At 37.8% G+C, this 22,731-nt stretch overlaps 1 protein-coding gene across 2 annotated transcripts in view; it reads left to right on the top strand.

The window, feature by feature from the left end:
- F13A1 (coagulation factor XIII A chain) overlaps positions 1-22,731 on the top strand; it is a 167,188-nt gene that overhangs the window by 77,321 nt on the left and 67,136 nt on the right. For both annotated transcript variants that reach the window (XM_046004210.1, XM_046004209.1), the window contains exon 7: positions 21,234-21,408. In XM_046004210.1, the coding sequence (XP_045860166.1) occupies positions 21,234-21,408 (175 nt within the window). The remainder of the gene's footprint in view (positions 1-21,233; positions 21,409-22,731) is intronic.

Below are 22,731 nucleotides of genomic sequence, written 5' to 3'. Positions count from 1 at the left end.
GGAGTCAGAATGAGCAACCTGAAGAGGCCCCAGTAGCAACAAGAGGCAGGAGCAGATGATTGAGGCCCCAAAGACAAGTTTGCCTACTGTGGTCATGACAAAGTCTAGGACTGAAGATTGCAGGGATTTGCAGGGAGTTGATGGGTGTGTAATGCTAAATGAGTACAGACAGTAATTCAGGTGTGAAAAATTTCTAATGATAATATTAGTAATATAAATCTGGATGTTGAGTGCATAATCCCCAGATAAAAATCTTTATTGTCCAGTGTCAATGAACTTGGATAGTTCGTTGTTGTTGGGGCTGGTCTGGGCACAAGAGGATTCTAGCTGCATACCTGGCTTCTCCCCTAGAGATGACAGTAGCACCTTCCACACACCTGTTGTGACAACCAGGAATGGCTTCAGATATTTCCAAATGTTCCCTGGGGGTCAAAACTATCCCCAGTGAGGACCACAACACTAAACCTTCCTGTGATTCAGTTTCCCAGCCTATGCAATGGACATAACCTTCTCATTTCACCCTTCTTAACTCATTCAAAACCTGCTGTTTTTCAGGGCACCTAGTTGGTTCAGTTGTCTAAGCATCTGTCTTCAGATCTGATCATGAATCTGGCATCCTGGGATTGAGCTCCACATTGGGGTCCCTGCTTGCAGGGAGTCTGCTTTTTCCTCTCCCTCTGCACCTCCCCCACTCCCCGACCTGCTCATGCTTTCTCTCGCTCACTCTTTTTCTCAAATAAATAAATAAAATATATTTATAAAAATCAACACCTGCTGGTTTTCTTTTCTCTACTGAAACAAAAGTGGAGGCAGCATCCTATGGGAAGATCTCTGTCCCATGTCAGATCAGAACCCTCAGCGCTGACTCTACCACTAATTTACTGTGTGACTCAGGACAAATCACTCAACCTCTCCAGGCCTCACTTCATCCTTAAAACAAAATTTTGTCTCTCTGCTCAAACCACGTTTGCTATTCCCAGTGGTAGCACATATATCCTTTTATTCTTCAAACCAATGTTCTCCTTTCTTCTGTTTTTTTCCTTTATAAATTCAGTATCTTATTTTGTCCTTATTTTGAGTTGCTGTTATTTCACTTTGATGTGAAAACTAGAAAAGTTTATGACAATCTGGACAGCCTTGGGCTACTGGATTTTCGCAAGAGAAAGAAAGTCTAAAAGTCCTATAATCTCATTGTTGGGGCATTGAGTCTGAGATGTTATAACCTTACATAAGCTGACTTTTATTTAGGCCCTTCTAAATACTGAGTGGTACATTTTACCAAAGCCACACTGCAGACTGACTGAAGAGAGAAAAATTTTAAATAGAGGAAATTAGAAAAAAGAAGAAACTTGCCCAAAGTTATACTTTCTCCTTTAAATTACATTGTGTGATTGTTGTTTTCTTTCTACCTCAAATCTGATGTGACAGGCCCCACCAGAACAATTGCCAGGAAATGTGCCAGGAAAATTGTAGAAGAATGCTTTGTGCCTTCTGAAAATTCATTTTGCTCACAGGGCATTAATAAAGCATCTCATTGCTGGCCTTGAATCACTGTGAAGAAACCAAGCATGGACTCTGAGCCTCTGTCAGACTATCCGAAGAGTGTGTTATGCCATCTGTGACAAAAACAACACGGTTCTGGGAAAGGGGAAAGGCAATGACAGTATAGCCTGGGAGTTGGGTGGTTAGGTTACCTGTCCCATGACTGACTGGATCTGGCAGCAACTGTGGGCAGAGAAGCTCTCCAGGGAGATACACTGCTGCTTGAGTGGCCACTGTTGTGGATACCACTTGCTTATTTTCTGTGAAATTCCTAATATTTCATCTCCATACATGTTCCTTCTTTTGAGTTGAGAGTTTATCAACAGAAAGTCTGTGTTGAAATGCACACAGAACCAGTACATGAAATCTGCAAGACTCTCCAGGAGTCTGATAGGGGAAGAGGCCCTTGGAAATGATGTCCTTTAAGGTCACGTAACAGATAAATGGCTGAACTGGAAGTAAATAGTGTTCTTGCTGTCAGATCATATTATCTTAGAAGACCACTACCAACACGTTAGTACTATAACACAATTACAACATCAAGTTAAGTAGCTGTCTCCTAGGGAAAACAACAACAACAACAACCAAGCAAATGGCATCTAGAATATCTAGAATAAATGAATTTTGAAACAGGGACTAAATGAAAAAAGGTGTAAACCAGAAAATTCTAAATAGCTAGAGGCATTGGGTCTCTCAGGAGAGAGTTCCCAAAGGGGATAAGCACCAAATATTGTTTGATGGTGGTATTGGTTGTTGACGGTGGTGCCAGTGATGGTGGTGGTGATAATTATGGTCATGGGATGACCATGTTGGTGATGGTGGTAGTGATTGTTAGGATGGTGCAGATAGTGGTAAAACACTCAATGTTAACTTATTCATTCAACAAGTACTTGTTGAGAACCTTTGAGAACCTACCAGTCTAGATACTCGGGTACAGTGTAGACAAAACATAATGTCTGCCTTCAAAGACCTGACAGTCTAATAGAAAAGACAGGTTGATGAGTAGAATATGTCAACACAACATGGCATATTCTCTAATGAAATAAGCATAGGATTGTATGGGAAACCAAATATCTCAAGCTTTGCATGGAGTTTTCCCAGGACTGAACACTGGCCTAGCAAGTGTTGGGATATTGGACAAAGAGCTAGAAGAATGGCTGACAAGGGCCCACAGCAATAATAAACTATGCTATTATTCATGGAAACCCTTCTCTGAGGTGGAAATTATACCCGAAGAGCCAGTTACCAAAAGCACTACAGGAAAATATAGTTGGGGGAATTTGTTCCTCTAGGGGCATAATTCAATAACAATATTAATAACATTAATATTAATAATGTGACAATATTTGGAAATTTTGGAAAGAGACAGAGGAGAGAAATGTCAACATAGTTTCACATTTTAAAATTCTAGTCTTCATACTGTTGCCAGTCTGGACTTTCCTGCTTCCCTTAAGATATCCACATTTATTTTTAACCCTGGTCTTTTGCTAATATCGAACCACAGTTGCCATCATTAATCCCCATTAATACCCTGTTCTGACTGTGCCTTTTGGGAACTAACTCAAGTTTGAACTTTTTTTAACCAATCGATGTTTGGTGTACTCTTTAGTGTTGTAAAAGAATCTTGAACTCCAGCTAGTAAATCAAACTGATCACAACTGGAGGTAGGTCCTGGAGTTTTGTAGGGCCCAATACAAGACGAATGGCTGTAGAACTTGCAGACAAGGCAGACTCCAGGGCTTCTGATCCTTCAGCATACATGATCTCATGTATAAACTGAAAATAGAGCTATTGTTTACCTTACCTATTTTGCTTCCACTTCTCTTTGTCCTAGTATTTAGAAAGTTTTTTTTTCTTTCTATGCATTAAAAAAAAAAAAAGTACTGACATCATTTCTGTGATAGCTTGCCAAGCAGTTCCACAAGAGGCTTACTACAAAACCACGCTTTTATTTTCCTCCAGTTGTTGACTTTGGCATCCTACTGTAGGCTTCACATCAAGCAAATCTCTCCAAGCAACAAACCAGTATGACTATTCAGATTACATTTAAAAATTCACCTGGGTTAGAAATTCCATCCTTAGTCGTCCCAAATAAATTATGAAGTCAGAGATAAAAACATGAAATCTATTCCCTAATTATACAGACCAACCACAGCATAGTTCCCTAAGAGTTTTATTTTTAAAATAAAATAAAAATTTAAAAGGCACCATCTAGCTGAGCCCTTGGTTTATAAGCAGCTAAAACTGCCTGTACTGGGGTGAATTGGGGACCTAGGTGCTCAATGACCATTGTCTCCTGTCATGCCACCACTGTGGAGTTTTTCACATTTCCCCATATGCATCTTATTTTTGGAAACTTTTCATCTACCGAAAAACCATGAATATGTAATAATAATTTGTTTCCCCATTCTTGTGTCAAAAATTTACATAATTGCCAATCAGAACTTGTAATGGTGGCTGTAGTGCTGGTATCCGTGCAGATCATCAGTAAGAGGACACTGAATGTAATTTGGTGCCACTTTTGTAAAGGTAAAGATACTACTTTCTTGTGGTGTTTGGAAAAGTGGCAATGGCATCACCCATCTGCATTACTAACTTTACAGATACCATGAGTTAAAATTTCCAGGCTGGCGACCATTGCCAGAGCTAGGCTTCATGATGGACTTGATTTGGCTTTTGTATTTTTTTTTTCTCTATGATTCAGGCCTAGGAATGTCAGGCATGACATTCTTCACTTTGGTATAGCAGGAAAAGAGGCCTCTCCAACTCTTATCACTTTTCCAATGATGACACACCTCAATCCGTGATGGCAGTTTTGGACAATCTACAGATTAGAATTAATGAAAAATATTATTGTAGTCCAACAGCATAAAAGACTAAAATCCTAGTTCTAAATTAAACCCTTAAATTTGGAATCAAGTTTTCCCTCAGCATGCGAGGCGCTCCTAGAAGTTCAGGAAGGACCAAGCAATCCAATCATGATTTTAAATGAAACATGCTACCACACTGTCACCTTATTAGGTGACTAGGGATTTTCATTTTTACTCTTTGAAGAATTGTTTACAGTTAACAAATACATTGGAAGCCAGTGGGAGAATAGAATCTACCCAGCAGAATCATTTTCATGGCCACTTCTGAGAAATTGTATTCATTCCATAAACAAACAGCATGCAAATGAAGACGTTGGCTATCAGGAAGTTAAATGACTTGCCCAAGGTCACTGGAAGAAGTGGAAATGGATATCAGATTGTCTGACCTCAACCTTCCATACACAGTGTTATATCTCCTTGGATTTATCCTCTCTGCCTGTCCTCTTTCTCTATCGCATGAGCTCCTTAGATACAAATATAATGCCTTTTACAAGCTCTGTCTGATTCGGTTCTTCTCTTTTAGATCTGGGGTGGTGGGAAGAGGACAATGAACTGACATCATTTTTTTCTCTAATGGTAAAAGTCAGCAATGTAATGAAGTTTCCATTTATGGGCAAACAGCTTGATTTCTCAATTATTAAGGTTGCATTTCTTATGCCTGTTATCACCATATTTTTGGAGGAAAACAGACGTTTATTACTAACCATCTCTCCAATGTGATAATCGTAGTCAATCTAAATGTCTGCTCTCCCTGAATTGCTTTCCCAGAATGAGGTTTCAATGCTGCATCTATTTCATAATCACAAAGGCTATTTCTGAAACACGGGGATGCTTTTCAGCACTCCCCACCCCCACCCCAAGCTGTGCAGTTGGGGCTGCTCTGCTCTCCTGGGAGAGCCACCCCAGGATGGACAGATCCAATGCAGCAAAGACTTTTAAGATATGCCCAACAGTGTTAGGCACTTTGGGATTCCTTTGTGCCCTTTTCTTCCTCTCCCTTTTCCCTGACAGCCTTCTTTCCTCTTCCTACCCTGCTTTTTTGTATTTCTCATCTATCTATTTCTTTCATTCAGGTATTTTTGGAGGCTTGTCTATACCAGTCCTATACCGTGCAACAGTGGTATAACAATGACAAAAGCAGACACTCGAAGAGCTTAAAATCCCAGGCTCGCTCTCTTGGTCCACATTAGGTTCTTTCTTTCATGATTATCAATTAGTAAAATATGTTTTGGCTGAGTAAGGATCCTCAGTTACTAAGGGAACAAGGTTAATAATCTCTAGTTGTAATGGTTTCCATGAAAAATGAATCTAATTACCCACCCCTGTCAGAGCTTGTGTGGAGTATATATACCAAAGGCCATTTGCATAACAGTGGTTATATGCTTCACAATATAGGTTAGGGTTGATTCATGTGTTGTTTCTCTCTTGAAATAAAATTTACATACAGTGAAATGCATATTAAATGCAAATTTCAGTGAGTTTTGATTGAGAGAATCACTATCACCAAAATATAGACATGATCTTCAGCCCAGAAATTTCCCTTGTGCTTTCTTCTAGTCAATCCACACTCACATAGGCAACCACTGATTTCTGATTTCTGATTTCTTGCAACAGTGCCTGTTCTTAAGTTTTGCATAATGGGGTTCATACAGCACCCTTTGGAGCTGGCTTATTTTTTCAACCAGTTGTTGCATGTGTCTTTAATGTGTTCCTTTTTATTGCTAAGTGGCATTTCATTGTATTTTCTATCATAATTTGTCCATCCATTCACCTGTTGAAGGCCATTTGAGATATTTCCAATTTGGAGCTATTATGGGTAAAGTTGCTATGAATGTTCTTGTACAAGTTTTATACATACGTTTTCATATCTCTGGGGCAAGTAATAAAGATGTCATGTCGAGATTATGGGGTCTATATATGTTTAACTCTGTAAGGATCTGCCAGTTGTCCAAAGTAATTAGACCATTTACATTCCTGGCAGAAATACATGAAAGTTCCAGTTTTTCTACAGTTTCACCTTTTCTTGGTGTTTCATCTTCCTTAATTTTAACCATTCTAGCAGATGTATAGTGGTATCTCTTTGGGGTTTTAATTTTTATTTTTCTGGTGACTGATGATGATAAATGCACATTCCCATGCATTTATTGACCATTCATATATCTTTTTTGGTGTGGTATCTTTTCAAGTCTTTGTCCAATATCTTACTGGATTGTTTGTCTTTTTATTATTGAGTTGTAGTGGCTGTCTATATATTCTGAATACATACCCTTTGTCATATGAGTATAGAGGATATTTTCTCCAGAGTATAGTTTGCCATTAAATTTTCTTAATAGTGTATTTTAAGGAGCAAAAGTTTTAAAATTTTATGAAATTCAATTTCAAACTTTTTAAAAAGAATCCTCTCGAGGAAGTGATGTTACTTCCACATGATCATAAAGAAATTCTGTATTTTGGGGGGGAGCTTTATAATTTTAGCTTTTACATTTAGGTCTATGATCCATCTTGAGTTATCATTCTGTGTGGTGTGAGGTAGGGGTAAAGGTTTAAATTTTTTTCCTGGTTTATCCATTTATTTCAGTACCATTTGTTGAAAAGCCTGTTGTGAAAAATTTCATTTGTCACAAAGACTTTCATTTGTTGAAAAGACTGTCTTTTCCCCCATTGAATTGCTTTGATAACTGTTGGAAATCAAATAACTATATAAATGTGGATCTATTTCTAGATACTGTTCTACCATTGGTCTATTTGTTTGTCCTTATATACCACACTATCTCGATTACTGTAGTGTTACAGTAAATCTTCAAAATCAGGCTGTCCTCCAAATTTTGGTCTTCATTTTCAATGTTGTTTTGGTTATTCTAGATCCTTTTCATTACTGTATAATTTTAGAAACAATTTCTCAATTTCAGCAAAATGTCTGTTACATTTTGATTAACCCATTTTCCCTGACTTAAGAAATATTAAAAAGTGACCAACAACCCCTTCCACTGATACCATACCCATTCATTCAGCAGAACTTATTGAGTGTTCACTCTAGGCTGGTACTGAGGATACAAAGTCAAATGGCATTGTATCTTCCATCCTCACAATGAGAGCAAAGACAATCAACCAATGACACAAGGCAATATGATAAATAGGAGAGCATTACAAAGCAAAGAATACTATACAAACACAGAGAGAGGATATCGAAATCAAAGTGATAGCTAAAGATTTCCAGAATGAAACCCACTGAGTTGCAAAGAATCAGTAGGCATGCACCATATAAAGAAAGGGTTTGAGTATGGAAGGATATTCCAGAAAGAGAGAATGACATTGCTAAAAGGACCAAGGCAGAAAAAAGCTTGTTAAGCCCACCACTATAAAAATCAAGGAGATCTTGATGAAATCCCAATAGTTCATTTTTGCCCTTGCTTCCCTTGCCTTTGGCGATGTTCCTAAGATGTTGTTGCGGATGAGGTCGAAGAGGTTGCTGCCTGTGTTCTCCTCAAGGATTTTGATGGATTCCTTTCTCACATTGAGGTCCTTCATCCACTTTGAGTCTATTTTCATGTGCGGTGTAAGGAAATGGTCCAATTTCATTTTTCTGCATGTGGCTGTCTAATTTTCCCAGCACCATTTATTAAAGAGGCTGTCTTTTTTCCATTGGACATTCTTTCCTGCTTTGTCGAAGATTAGTTGACCATAGAGTTGAGGGTGAGAGGGGGAGTGGGGTTATGGACATTGGGGAGGGTATGTGCTATGGTGAGTGCTGTGAAGTGTGTGAACCTGGCAATTCACAGACCTGTATCCCTGGGGATAAAAATACATTATATGTTTATAAAAAAAAATAAAAAATAAATAAATAATTTTTTTTTTAAATTTCACGCTACACGTTATTTATTTTCCAAATTTCGCCCGATTGTACCTGTTAGCTTTTAGCTGACCGTGAGTGCATGGGAATGCCTGGGTGAGCAATGTGTTTACTTCTTTTTTTTTCTTTTCTCTTTTATCCCATTTTGGGTTTGTTTTTTTCTTTTGGGGGGGTTGTTTTGTTGGCTTGTTCATTTTTTTTTATTTTTTTTCCATTTTATTTATTTTTTCAGCGTAACAGTGTTCATTGTTTTTGCACAACACCCAGTGCTCCATGCAAAACGTGCCCTCCCTATTACCCACCACCTGTTCCCCCAACCTTCCACCCCTGACCCTTCAAAACCGTCAGGTTGTTTTTCAGAGTCCACAGTCTCTTATGGTTCGCCTCCCCTTCCAAAATTTTTTTTTTTTAATAAACATATAATGTATTTTTATCCCCAGGGGTACAGGTCTGTGAATCGCCAGGTTTACACACTTCACAGCACTCACGATAGCACATACCCTCCCCAATGTCCATAGCCCCCTCACCCTCTCCCAATCCCACCTCCCCCCAGCAACCCCCAGTTTGTTTTGTGAGATTAAGAGTCATTTATGGTTTGTCTCCCTCCCAATCCCATCTTGTTTCATTTATTCTTCTCCTATCCACCTACCCCCCCATGTTGCTTCTCCATGTCCTCATATCAGGGAGATCATATGATAGTTGTCTTTCTCCGATTGACTTATTTCGCTAAGCATGATACCCTCTAGTTCCATCCACGTCGTCACAAATGGCAAGATTTCATTTCTTTTGATGGCTGCATAGTATTCCATTGTGTATATATACCACATCTTCTTTATCCATTCATCTGTTGATGGACATCTAGGTTCTTTCCATAGTTTGGCTATTGTAGACATTGCTGCTATAAACATTCGGGTACACGTGCCCCTTCGAATCACTATGTTTGTATCTTTAGGGTAAATACCCAGTAGTGCAATTGCTGGGTCATAGGGTAGTTCTATTTTCAACATTTTGAGGAACCTCCATGCTGTTTTCCAGAGTGGTTGCACCAGCTTGCATTCCCACCCACAGTGGAGGAGGGTTCCCCTTTCTCCACATCCTCTCCAGCATCTGTCATTTCCTGACTTGTTAATTTTAGCCATTCTGACTGGTGTGAGGTGATATCTCATTGTGGTTTTGATTTGTATTTCCCTGATGCCGAGTGACGTGGAGCACTTTTTCATGTGTCTGTTGGCCATCTGGATGTCTTCTTTGCAGAAATGTCTGTTCATGTCCTCTGCCCATTTCTTGATTGGATTGTTTGTTCTTTGGGTGTTGAGTTTGCTAAGTTCCTTATAGATTTTGGATACTAGCCCTTTATCTGATATGTCGTTTGCAAATATCTTCTCCCATTCTGTCAGTTGTCTTTTGGTTTTGTTAACTGTTTCCTTTGCTGTGCAAAAGCTTTTGATCTTGATGAAATCCCAATAGTTCATTTTTGCCCTTGCTTCCCTTGCCTTTGCCGTTGTTCCTAGGAAGATGTTGCTGCGGCTGAGGTCAAAGAGGTTGCTGCCTGCGTTCTCCTCAAGGATTTTGATGGAATCCTTTCTCACATTGAGGTCCTTCATCCATTTGGAGTCTATTTTCGTGTGTGGTGTAAGGAAGTGGTCCAATTTCATTTTTCTGCATGTGGCTGTCCAATTTTCCCAGCACCATTTATTGAAGAGGCTGTCTTTTTTCCATTGGACATTCTTTCCTGCTTTGTCGAAGATTAGTTGACCATAGAGTTGAGGGTCGATTTCTGGGCTCTCTATTCTGTTCCACTGATCTATGTGTCTGTTTTTGTGCCAGTACCATGCTGTCTTGATGATGACAGCTTTGTAATAGAGCTTGAAGTCCAGAATTGTGATGCCACCAACTTTGGCTTTCTTTTTCAATTTTCCTTTGGCTATTCGAGGTCTTTTCTGGTTCCATATAAATTTTAGGATTATTTGTTCCATTTCTTTGAAAAAATGGATGGTATTTTGATAGGGATTGCATTAAATGTGTAGATTGCTTTAGGTAGCATGGACATTTTCACAATATTTATTCTTCCAATCCAGGAGCATGGAACATTTTTCCATTTCTTTGTGTCTTCCTCAATTTCTTTCATGAGTACTTTATAATTTTCTGTGTATAGATTCTTAGCCTCTTTGGTTAGGTTTATTCCTAGGTATCTTATAGTTTTGGGTACAATTGTAAATGGGATTGACTCCTTAATTTCTCTTTCTTCTGTCTTGTTGTTGGTGTACAGAAATGCAACTGATTTCTGTGCATTGATTTTATATCCTGACACTTTACTGAATTCCTGTACAGGTTCTAGCAGTTTTGGAGTGGAGTCTTTTGGGTTTTCCACATATAGTATCATATCATCTGCGAAGAGTGATAGTTTGACTTCTTCTTTACCAATTTGGATGCCTTTAATTTCTTTTTGTTGTCTGATTGCTGAGGCTAGGACTTCTAGTACTATGTTGAATAGCAGTGGTGATAATGGACATCCCTGCCGTGTTCCTGACCTTAGCGGAAAAGCTTTCAGTTTTTCTCCATTGAGAATGATATTTGCGGTGGGTTTTTCATAGATGGCTTTGATAATATTGAGGTATGTGCCCTCTATCCCTACACTTTGAAGAGTTTTGATCAGGAAGGGATGCTGTACTTTGTCAAATGCTTTTTCAGCATCTATTGAGAGTATCATATGGTTCTTGTTCTTTCTTTTATTAATGTGTTGTATCACATTGATTGATTTGTGGATGTTGAACCAACCCTGCAGCCCTGGAATAAATCCCACTTGATCGTGGTGAATAATCCTTTTAATGTACTGTTGAATCCTATTGGCTAGTATTTTGGCGAGAATTTTTGCGTCTGTGTTCATCAAGGATATTGGTCTGTAGTTCTCTTTTTTGGTGGGATCCTTGTCTGGTTTTGGGATCAAGGTGATGCTGGCCTCATAAAATGAGTTTGGAAGTTTTCCTTCCATTTCTATTTTTTGGAACAGTTTCAGGAGAATAGGAATTAGTTCTTCTTTAAATGTTTGGTAGAATTCCCCTGGGAAGCCGTCTGGCCCTGGGCTTTTGTTTGTTTGGAGATTTTTGATGACTGTTTCAATCTCCTTACTGGTTATGGGCCTGTTCAGGTTTTCTATTTCTTCCTGGTTCAGTTGTGGTAGTTTATATGTCTCTAGGAATGCATCCATTTCTTCCAGATTGTCCAATTTGTTGGCGTAGAGTTGCTCATAGTATGTTCTTATAATTGTCTGTATTTCTTTGGTGTTAGTTGTGATCTCTCCTCTTTCATTCATGATTTTATTTATTTGGGTCTTTCTCTTTTCTTTTTGATGAGTCTGGCCAGGGGTTTATCAATCTTATTGATTCAAAGAACCAGCTCCTAGTTTCATTGATTTTTTCTATTGTTTTTTTTGGTTTCTATTTCATTGATTTCTGCTCTAATCTTTATGATTTCTCTTCTCCTGCTGGGTTTAGGGTTTCTTTCTTGTTCTTTCTCCAGCTCCTTTACTTGTAGAGTTAGGTTGTGTAAAAAAGTCAAGGAGATAATAGATGGCTTTCTTACTCTTCGGATCAAAACCCTAGGTGTTAGAGGTGTTATGAAAGCCCCCAAAGGATCAAAGATGAGGATCCAGACAAGGGAGGAAATAGAGTTCTTACTACCCTATTTCTTTCTCTCATGCATTTGTTCATCTCGCTCATACTCACCACATCGCTCGACAAATGACAAGGAAGACACAAGAAACAGATCTCTACATTCCAAGATGAATGAATTTTCAGATTTTACTTTTGGAACGGTTTTTTTTTTAAGCAAATATCACTTGAACCCAAATACAAAAGAAATAAGGAAAGAAAGATAGAAAGAAAGAAAGAAAGAAAGAAAGAAAGAAAGAAATTAATTCTTGTCATTGAAAAGAGATGGTGCCTGAAGCTACCACCACCATCACTCAATCATCTCCTCCTCCACCACCCAACACAGTGACCTCTGAGCTGCTTTTGCAAATCCCTAGAGTATTATGGGCACAATTTGACATCCACTACACCATTTTCACCTACAGCTAAGATTGATCACCACCAGATTTTAGCTGGGGGCTTGTGGTTCATAAAACCTGGAAAGAATTTCACTCAAGAAATAATTATTTTCCTTCCCAAATTTAAATCTTCATCTTGAAACTAGTTCATGTTTCCCCAAATTTATATCCAGTGGTCTTCAAAAAATTGTTATAAACAGGATTAGGCATAAAACTGCATTCTACAAGAGTCACAGAAATCCTAGCCTTTATGAGAACATAACTTTTAACAATGAAGCTTAACAGAATATAACAAAGAAAAGTTATTTCATCATAGCCATATACAATGTGCACACAGTATAAGAAAAATACCTTTACATACTTAAAAAGAATCAGGAAATTTGGGCACCTGGGTGGCTCACTCAGTTAAGCATCTGCCTTTGGCTCAGGTCATGATCTCAGAGTCCTGGGATTGAGTTCTACATTGGGCTTCCTGCTTAGCTGTTAGTCTGTTTCTCCCTCTTCATCACTATCTCCCCCTCCCTCTCCCTCTGAGATCTCTCTCACTCCCATTCTCTCTCAAACAAATAAAGATCTTTAAAAAAAAAAAAAAAGGAGAAGCGGGGAAAAACCTATAATTATATAAAATGTAAACATGAGGGGTGCCTGGGTGGATCAGTGGGTTAAAGCCTCTGCCTTCAGCTCAGATCATGATCCCAAGGTCCTGGGATCGAGCCCCGCATCAGGCTCTCTGCTCAGCAGAGAGCCTTCTTCCTCCTCTCTCTGTCTGCCTCTCTGCCTACTTGTGATCTCTGCCTGTCAAGTAAATAAATAAAACCTTTAAAAAAAATAAAATGTAAACATGTATGTTTCAGGAAATTGGAGAATCAAGAAATGTCACTTTTCTATTTTTCAATATCAGGTGAACATCTGTCCAAAGACCAAAACTGGAGAGAAGTCCAGTATTGGTTATGCTTTAGGGCCTTCCCTATCCTTTAAATTGTACAGGAACTGGGGACTTATTCTGACCCTGGGATGGAGATCTACCCAGCACGGCCCCAGCATCAGACCCTAACGCCACAGAACCAAGCACAGGGTGGTCCTCCTGCAGTCATCCCATTCAAAGGGCTTCTCACCCCAAAAGCACTAATTCCTAACTGGATTTCCCACAGTCTCCAGTCACTGATGGCATACATATACACATATGCATATATATACGCATATATATGTATACATGTGTATATATGTATATGTATACATATATATTTAATTCCTGAGGTAGGAATATGTATATTATATATACATACACACACACACACACACACACACACACACACACACACACATATATATACATATATATATATGTATATACACATATTCCTACCTCAGGAATTGGACACAGTAGATTATAATATTATAATGCTTGGAGTGCCTGGATGGCTCAGTTGGTTAAGCATCTGCCTTGAGCTCAGGTCATGATCCTGGATTCTGGGATCAAGCCCCGCAATACATCAGAGTCCTTGCTCATCAGGGGAATCTGCTTCTCCCTCTCCCTCTGCCCCTCCCCTTGCTCATGCTCTCTCTTTCTCTTTCTCAAATAAATAAATAAAATCTTTTTGAAAATTATAATGCTCTCTAAAAAGAACTTAGACAGTTCAGAAAAATTTAAAGATGAAAATCTTTAATAAATTTTTCCTCAAAAAAATCAACCCAAATGTACCACCAGACAATAACCATTATTAATATTTGATGTACATCATTTCAAGTAGATACATAGATATTTAAGTGGTAAAAGTTGTTTTAAAATCATAAATGATATTATACTATAGATGCTACTTTAAAAAGTATTACACTTACTCTTTATAGCTTTGTTAAGATATAATTAATATACAATAAAACACACATATTGAAAGAACACATTTTGATAGTTTGATGCACCCATGAAATCATCACCAAAACAAAAATAATGAACATCTGTGTCACTCCCCAGAAATTTCCTTTGTAATTTCTCCTTTTGATAAGTCTCTGCTTTGTCTGCCATCCCCAGGCAATCATTGCCCTGCTTTCCATCATTCACATTGATTTGTATTTTCTAGAATTTTATGTAAATGAAATCATGCAGTATGTACTCTTTTTAACTTCTTTCAGTCTTCTTTATCTCATTTTGAGATTCGTTCATACTATTGTTTGTATTCCTTCTTATTGCTGACAAGTGTTCCATCACATAGAAGACCCACAATTTGTTTATCCACTTACTTGTTGGATATTTGGGATGTTTCCAGTTTTTTCCTCTTACAAATAAAGCTAGGGTTATTCATACATAAGCCTTTTTTTTAAGATTTTATTTATTTATTTGACAGAGAGATCACAAGTAAGCGTAGAGGCAGGCAGAGGGGGAGGGGGAAGCAGGCTTCCCGCTGAGCAAAGAGCCCGATGCGGGGCTCGATCCCAGCACCCTGAGATCATGACCTGAGCCGAAGGCAGCGGCTTATCCCACTGAGCCACCCAGGCGCCCCAAGCCTTTTTTTTTCTTAAATACCTAGGAGTGGGATGGCTGGATCATATGATAGGTATATGTTTAGTTTTTCAAAGATTTTGGCAGAACTTTTTTTTTTTAATTTTATTTATTTGACAGACAGAGATCACAAGCAGGCAGAGAGAGAGAGGAAAAAGCAGGCTTCCCACGAAGCAGAGAGCCCGATGTGGGGCTCGATCCCAAGACCCTGGGATCATGACCTGAGCTGAAGGCAGAGGCTTTAACCCACTGAGCCACCCAGGCGCCCTTGGCAGAACTTTTAACTGCCAAAATGGTTGTACCGTTTTACATCACCACCAGGAGTGTATGAGAGTCCCATGTATTCACAGCTTCCCCAACACTTGATAGGATCCGTCTTTTTAATTTTTGACTTTCTAATAGGTGTATAATACTATCTCATTGTGGTTTTAATTTGCATTTCCCTCTGACTAATGATGTTGAGCATGTTTAGTTGCATTTGTTTGCCATCCATGTATCTTCTTTGATGTGGTACCTGTTCAAATATTTTGCCCATAGTTTAAATTTTCTCATTTTCTTATTACTGAGTTTCTAGTGTTCTTTACAAATTCTGAATACAAGTCCTTTCATATGTGATTTGTAAACATTTTCCCTCACTCTGGACTTACCTTTGCACTCTCTTAATGATGTCTTTTAAAGAGTAAAAGTCCATGATCTGATGAATTCCAATTTGTAAATATATTTCTTATGAATCATTTTATTTTCTTTTCTTTTTGGTATTATAGCTAAGAGATCTTTGCCTAACCAAAGGCCATAAAAATTATTTTTCCTGTTTTCTTCTGGAAGTTTTACAGTTTTAGATTTCATACTTAGGTACATGATCCATTTTGAGCTATTTTTATATGGTGTAAAGTATGAATCAAAGTTCATTTCTGCATATGAATATCCAATTGTCCCAGCACCATTTGTTGTAAAGATTAACCTTTGATCATGAAATTAACTTTATGATTTTGTCAAAAATTAGTTAACTGTATTTCTAGAGTCTATTTCTCTATTCTCTATTGTGTTCCATTGGTCTGTTTGCTTACCTGTATGCCAAATAGTGTCATGCTATTTAATTCACAAACATTATGTCTATTGTACTCAAATTCTATTTAATTTTAAGTTTTATTTAATCTCACTAAGTTTTGCTTTCAGAGAAATAAAAATCTGAATTGCAACAAAAGACACTGTTAAATGTCAAATAAATGTTTCTTCACTACAAGAAATACTATTTCTTAACAGATCTTTCTAAGATCATTTATAAAAACCATTAAAACCATTAAAAGAATAGATTAATTATAATTTTTAGATTATGTTTTAATTTTAGATGATGCCAATTAACTAAGACAGCCCAACACATTAAAACATCAGCACTTCCATTCTCCCTCTTAACTCCCTCGTGTCTAATTTTTTTAAGATTGTTATTATCATATTATCAAGTTTTAAAATTCATATTCATTCTGATACTACAATTCCCAAAGGTCTTTAAACTTATATGGGTTTTTCTCATCACTGGACCTTTTGCCACAGCATCTTTGTTCGTGGGTTCTTTGTTTGGTTCAGCCCTTAATTTTCTTGATATCACTTTTCAAGTAGTTTGGTTTTAATGGGTACTAAATTCCCTGATATTCTTCATGTTTGAAAATGAGTGCTGGCTGCCTTTATACTTGCAGAATCTCTTAGCCATGCATAAGATTCTTGGGTCAACCTTTCTTTTTCTCAAGACTGCGCAAATATTGATTGACTGTGTTTTGCCATTGAATGGTACCGCAGAGCTGTCTAAAGGCAGCCTTATTTCCTCCTTTGTTGCTAATTTGCGTTTTCTACCTGTATGACTGAACAATTATTTCTTTATTCTTAAGTTCAAATAGCTTAATTAAAGTTCCTAAGCAACAGGAATTCTGCATCAAATTACGTTGGAACACAGATTGTTCCTCCAAAGTATAGATTCAATTTTTCCTCAGGTAAAATTTTCTTATATTATATCAGAAATATATCTTCTGCTTCATTTATTAGGTTCTCAATTTTTTAAGATTTTATTTATTTGTTTATTTATTTATAGAGAGAGAGCTTGAGCAGGGGGAAGGGTAGAGGGAGAGAATCTCAAGCAGACTCCACACTGAGCTCAGAGCCCAACTCAGAGCCTGATTCCACCACCCTGAGATCATGACCTGAGCTAAAATCAAGAGTCGGATGTTTAACCGACTGAACCATCAGATACTGCATTGTTAGGTTCTCTATTTTGAACCTACTAATTATCCTTATGTTGAATCATCCTTTTTTCCATTACTATTATCTCATTTCCAAATAACTTCATCTCTTTATATTTTCCATAGTATTTCTTTTATCTCAAGCTTTTCTTCTGTCATTAATTTTTTTATTATTATTTAAATTCAATTAGCCAACACCTAGTACATCTCATTAATTTTATTTTCTACCAGTATCTACACTGTTTCTTATAGTTTGTACTTTTTTTTAGTTTCATGATCATGTGATTTGGTCCTCAATTTGTTCCTTTAAGTCTGTGATCTCCTAAGAGATTGTGAGAAAATTCTATTTCTTAATTTTATTTTCTTCTATTGTTTTTTTTTTTCATATTCTGTCTCCCTCTCTTCCCCCTCTCTTTCCTTCTCTCTCCCGCTCTCTCTCTCTCTGTCCCTCCCTCCTCACTGCTTCTTTTCTTTTCATTCATGTTCATATTTGCATAATTCTTCTTTAAGTGTCCTGTTTGCTCTAATACAGTGTAGGTGGAATCTTGACACTTTCCCAAGTTAGTTAGATTTTCCCTCTGAACTACAGCTTGAAGCTAATGTTTTTTGTTCCATCTACTCTCAAGTATCCTAAGAAATGTTGGTGTGGGGAGAGGAGGGGAGCTGAAGAGATGGAAATGTCTTTTAGAATATTTGTCTCTGCTCTTTCTTTTAATGTTCTGCTAAATTTCCCATCTGATAATCTACCTCACCTAATTGGAGATGTATCTCATTTCCATGGGGGGATGGGTAACTCTTATGCTTTAGGTCACTTCCCCACTCTAGTCCCAGAAAGTCTACTTCTTTAGAGGAGCAGACCCATTCTCACCCATTTCTCCACAGCAGTTGTTTCCACTGTTCTGGTCAGAACAAGGAAAAAAGATTGGCTTTTTAATTCCACTAGTTTCTTTCCAGATTTTGAAATACAAATGAGAAGTCTTATGATTTTGTGGACTTGACAATAAGGCTTCTGAGAACTGGAGATGAGGATCAGAAGCTGAGCCATGCTGCCTCTCTATTCCAATCCATAATCCTCATTTTTTTCTTAGAACCAGATTTTGGAAATTTACTGAATTATGTTATGCCAATGAGGTTGCTGATAATGACTGTTGGGGAGCCTGGTTTTCCCATATTGTAGGTATTATGGGAAGACAATTTAGTGCAACCTTAATGTAGCTGACTAACACTCCCTGTCCGAAGTCCTGCACTCATATCATCTCCTAGACGCTCACTGGTGAGTGAAACAACTCCAGGACTTTCATTCTGACACTGTTTAAACCTAAGTTCATGACAGGGTATTAAAACAGTCCACTGTGGCATGAAAAAGAACCAGGATGCCCTTGAAGTATTCCCCAAACATATCTTATTGTCTAAGGGAGGGAGATATTACTTTAACCCTTTATATGTGTCACAAAGACTTACCTCTTTCAGTGTCTGGGCCCCTCAGAAATCAATATTCTAATTAGCAAACAGTAGCTAATCCAACCAAATGCTAATAAATGAGAGTTGTGATTTATCTAGCAACAGGGAGACAACTCAGCATTAACAATTTAAAGGTCTGTAGAAAAGAGAGCTTTTTTTTTTCTTTCTCTTCCCCTTAGCAGATTGGGTTCAGCCAGATGCTATAAATAGTCTTCTAGTTAATGGCTTTCTGTTTGAAAGTCAGTCATTAGAATCATAATTTAGGAACTTTTACCTCTGAGATTCATAGGCTCTATTTTATTTCTCAGTGATAAAGATAAGGAGAGGGTGACGTGAGTTAAACCTGAATCTACCTATCCACGAAGACCAAACTACATCATAGCCTACCAGGGCACTCTTCACACTTCATTATAGTAGATACAGATTTTTAAATAATCAATTCAGCTGCAAGGAGATATATTGATCAGTAATAGAGCCCAAATGTTTGACTAAACCCTGTTGCATTCCAGTCATTTTCGTATAGTTATAGGATAAAGTCGAACTTTACATCAAAGGTGTGAGTTTACAATTAGCTGAACAAGGTCCTTCAGAAATCTCAAAGAATTACTTTTTCTACTTTAAACAAATCAACTGAGTAGTTACCTTTACTTTAACTTGAAGGGACAGAATCAAGGGGGAGGAATAGTACGTCTAAATCAAATTGAATGGTGATCTAGAGAACACTTTCCAGAAGCACCCTCTCTGGGAAATGCCACTCAGTGCTAGAGTAAATCTCATATTTCAGTAGAGGGTTTGTCATTCACAGTAGAAGCACATTTTAAGTGTCTCCTTTTGGCATTTTATATTTCACGCAATGTGGTCTATTTACATAACACCCATGTAGAGCTCCTAGCAGGTCCCTGAAACTGCCATATTGTTTTATGATACCAAGCATTTATTCAAACTGTTTCCACTGTGTAGATGGCCCTCAACCACTCAAGACCTAACTTTCATGTAATTTCTCCTATTCAGCCCACTACCACCACAACCCTCCAACCTAATGAAACTGATTACCACCTCCTTTGTGCTTCCACCTTACCTGTACATCTTTCTGTCTTAACATTAGTAAACTTTACTTCCACTTGATTGGTTTCTTGTTCATCTCTCTCCAGGGAGAAGGTCTTATTCCTATTCAGATAAACAATAACTAATGCTTGTTGAGTATACAAGTGGTTATTCAACCACTATTGAGCAACTTCTCTGTGCTCATACTTGCTAGAAGTAAAAAAGACATACGTGTTGTTTTTTTTTTTTTTAATCTCTACTTTCAATGAATTCATGACCCAGTGAGGGAGAATAGAAACCTATACAACTAAATTCAGCAAGCCTAAGAAAGTGGTCTGGGCAAGTGCTGAGGCTGAGCTGTTAATTGGCAAGGCAGTGAACACATAAAGTCCTCATGTTTTAATATATCTTCTATGGTTTTCCTAATCCAAACACACCTGCTTCAATCATATGTTTCACATTGCTTGCTAATATCTTCTTGGCGTAGTCTAAACCTATGCTTCTCAAATTAACATTCACAGAAATCACCCCAGGATGTTGTTAAAATGCAGACTCTCATTCAGTAGGGCTGTGGCAGAGACTGGGATTCTGCATTCCTAACAAACTCCCAGGGGATGTCACTGGTGCTGGTCCACAGACCACAATCTGAGGAGCAAGGCTCTAAATGCTTGTCATGTCAACACATAAACGTTGTTGAAGAGGCACCAGTTTTGGAAAAGCTCCCACTGCTTCTTACCTAGATAGTCTTTTAAGCATAATCAAACATGAAGAAAGTTACACAAAGAGAGGTAAGATATAAAAGTGCACCCCCAAAAAGGGATGCCTTGAAATGGTTACTTCTTAGCTCTTTTAATGTTTAAACACAAAAGGTCTTTTTTCCCGCACTTAAGGTCTGTTGCTACCAAAAGACTGTGGTCTAAGTGTGTAGCAAGATTTCCCCAAATCTTCAAGATCGCCATTTTCAAATCTCCCCCGTACTTACACTATAATACCCATGCCCTTCCTGTAAATGCAGATATCTTTTAACAAAACTACAAAACCTTAATCCCCTTAAACAATCATAAAGGAAATACTTTGTAATTGTCACTTGCTTAAAATAAATGTTGTAAGTTATCCATGGAAATCTAGTTTCTTATTAATTCTTTATGGTTCCTATGACATCTGTTTACTTTGTCAGAGCCTGCAATTAATCATCAAAGTCAAAACTCACTAGACCATGAGACTTTGGACCCCCCACTCTACCTATACATTTTTGTCATGTGTCAGTTTTGAATTCTCCTTCCGCAAAGGCAAGATCCCTATTTAATCCCTACTTGAACTGTCCTCTTTTGCAGTTGTTTTTTCTCTTTTCCTCACGACTCCAACCAGACCAAGCATCCTGTGCCTATCTTTTCCTAAGCATGTAGAGAAGAAGACATTACAACTCTTCATAGCTGCTATTCAACACCACCTTAATTACAATAATATGTTATTTGAGAAGAGGTCTTGGTTATTTGGTTTTCTCTTGCACAGTTAGTTATTGCATCACTTTTCCCTGACAACCCAACAGTGAATAGAACAGTAGTAGGATTGTTTTTATCATACAGGACATTTGGAAGGCACTGGATGCTTTAGCTTGCTTAATTTCAGAGTCTGGAGAGAACTCTTCTAAATGCTCTTTCTTCCTTCTTACCATCATGGTCTCATTTAGGTTAATGCCAAAGATGATGAAGGTGTCCTTGTTGGATCCTGGGACAATGTCTATGCCTATGGTGTTCCCCCATCAGCCTGGACTGGAAGTGTTGACATTCTGTTGGAATACCAGAGTACGAAGAATCCAGTCCGGTATGGTCAGTGCTGGGTTTTCGCTGGTGTTTTTAATACATGTAAGTAAAAAATTGAGTAACATTTTTTTTAATGTTTTACTTCAAGACATTTTATCTATAAACTGGCAAAGAGACCCAGCAACCCTGTTAGCTCTCTAGAATTTATAGATAGCTATTCTGGGATATAGTCAATGCATAATTAAATTGTACTGGGCCAAATATGCTCATAGTTTCTCTTTGACTGCAGAATCTTTGTAGAAAGAATGATGGACTATTTCCTACATAATCCATCATTCAACACCCAGAGAAACGGGTGATGTGAAGGAAAGGTTTTGCAATTTTCTTTTCAGTAACCTCTCACATTTTAAAAAGATTAAATTAACAAAATTTAAAATAATAAATAATAATAGGTATACACTGCTTATTAAAGTGTTACAAATATGTTATATGTTATAAATATGTTTAACAGCTTGTTGTTTACCACATTGTTTACCACTGAGGAATTTTGTAAATATATGCACTTAATTTTTACTCTAGCTGTGGGAGAGATTGTGACAGGTGGTTTCAACTCCATTTTTACATGGGAATCTCAATGCCCATGAGCAATTACATATCAGAACTTAATGAACAATCTTTACTCCCCACTTTCCCTTCTGGCTTTTAATCTACCCAACATCTAATCTATAGAGAAAAACATATGGGAACAGAATTAGTCTCTTCAGCGTCATGCATCATTTTTTGAAATGCCATTTGCCTGTCTAGGACCAGACAATATTATTGTTAATTCAGTGAATATTTTTAAAAATACATTTATTACAGTATGTCTGCATCGTTGGTAATGATTTTCATTCACTTGCCATTTCTTCAGCCTTGGAGAAAACATTAAGCTCAAGTTGAAGTGTCCTTTCTGCTTGCTCCTTAATAAAGAATGTTTTACCTAGTTAGCATTTTTCTTTTAATCAGAAAAATCAAGGAGGGGCTGGAGGTTGGAAGCCAGGATGAGGCCACTTTTTTTTTTTTTAAATCATCATGAAGCCTTGCAGTTTTAGCTCAAAGTTGTGACAGTCCAAGATTAGTCAGTGATACAAGTGGGAAGAAATTAGGCCTCTTGTGCTTTTGTTTTTCTATGGTATTAAACTGAATAAGATTATTTTCTTAGCCAGTTGAATATACTCAAGGGATAAGGGAATATAGTTCCTGAGAGCAATAAAGTCCAGTGTATCAGTTCCTAGGTGTGTTGGTCTCTGAGGTTCCAGATAGAAGCTGACATTCATGATGGGCTAACGATTAGAGGCAGCCACCACCTCCACCCACTCTGTTCTCAATCCCAGACTGTGCAGAGGGTGCCTGATGGCTGCCATCACTCTTAGGAAATGCTTCCAG

Source organism: Meles meles, chromosome 5, assembly GCF_922984935.1.
Source record: "Meles meles chromosome 5, mMelMel3.1 paternal haplotype, whole genome shotgun sequence".
NCBI lineage: Eukaryota > Metazoa > Chordata > Mammalia > Carnivora > Mustelidae > Meles > Meles meles.
The sequence above is the reverse complement of the archived record's forward strand: the minus strand, read 5'-3'. Positions and strand labels throughout refer to the sequence as shown.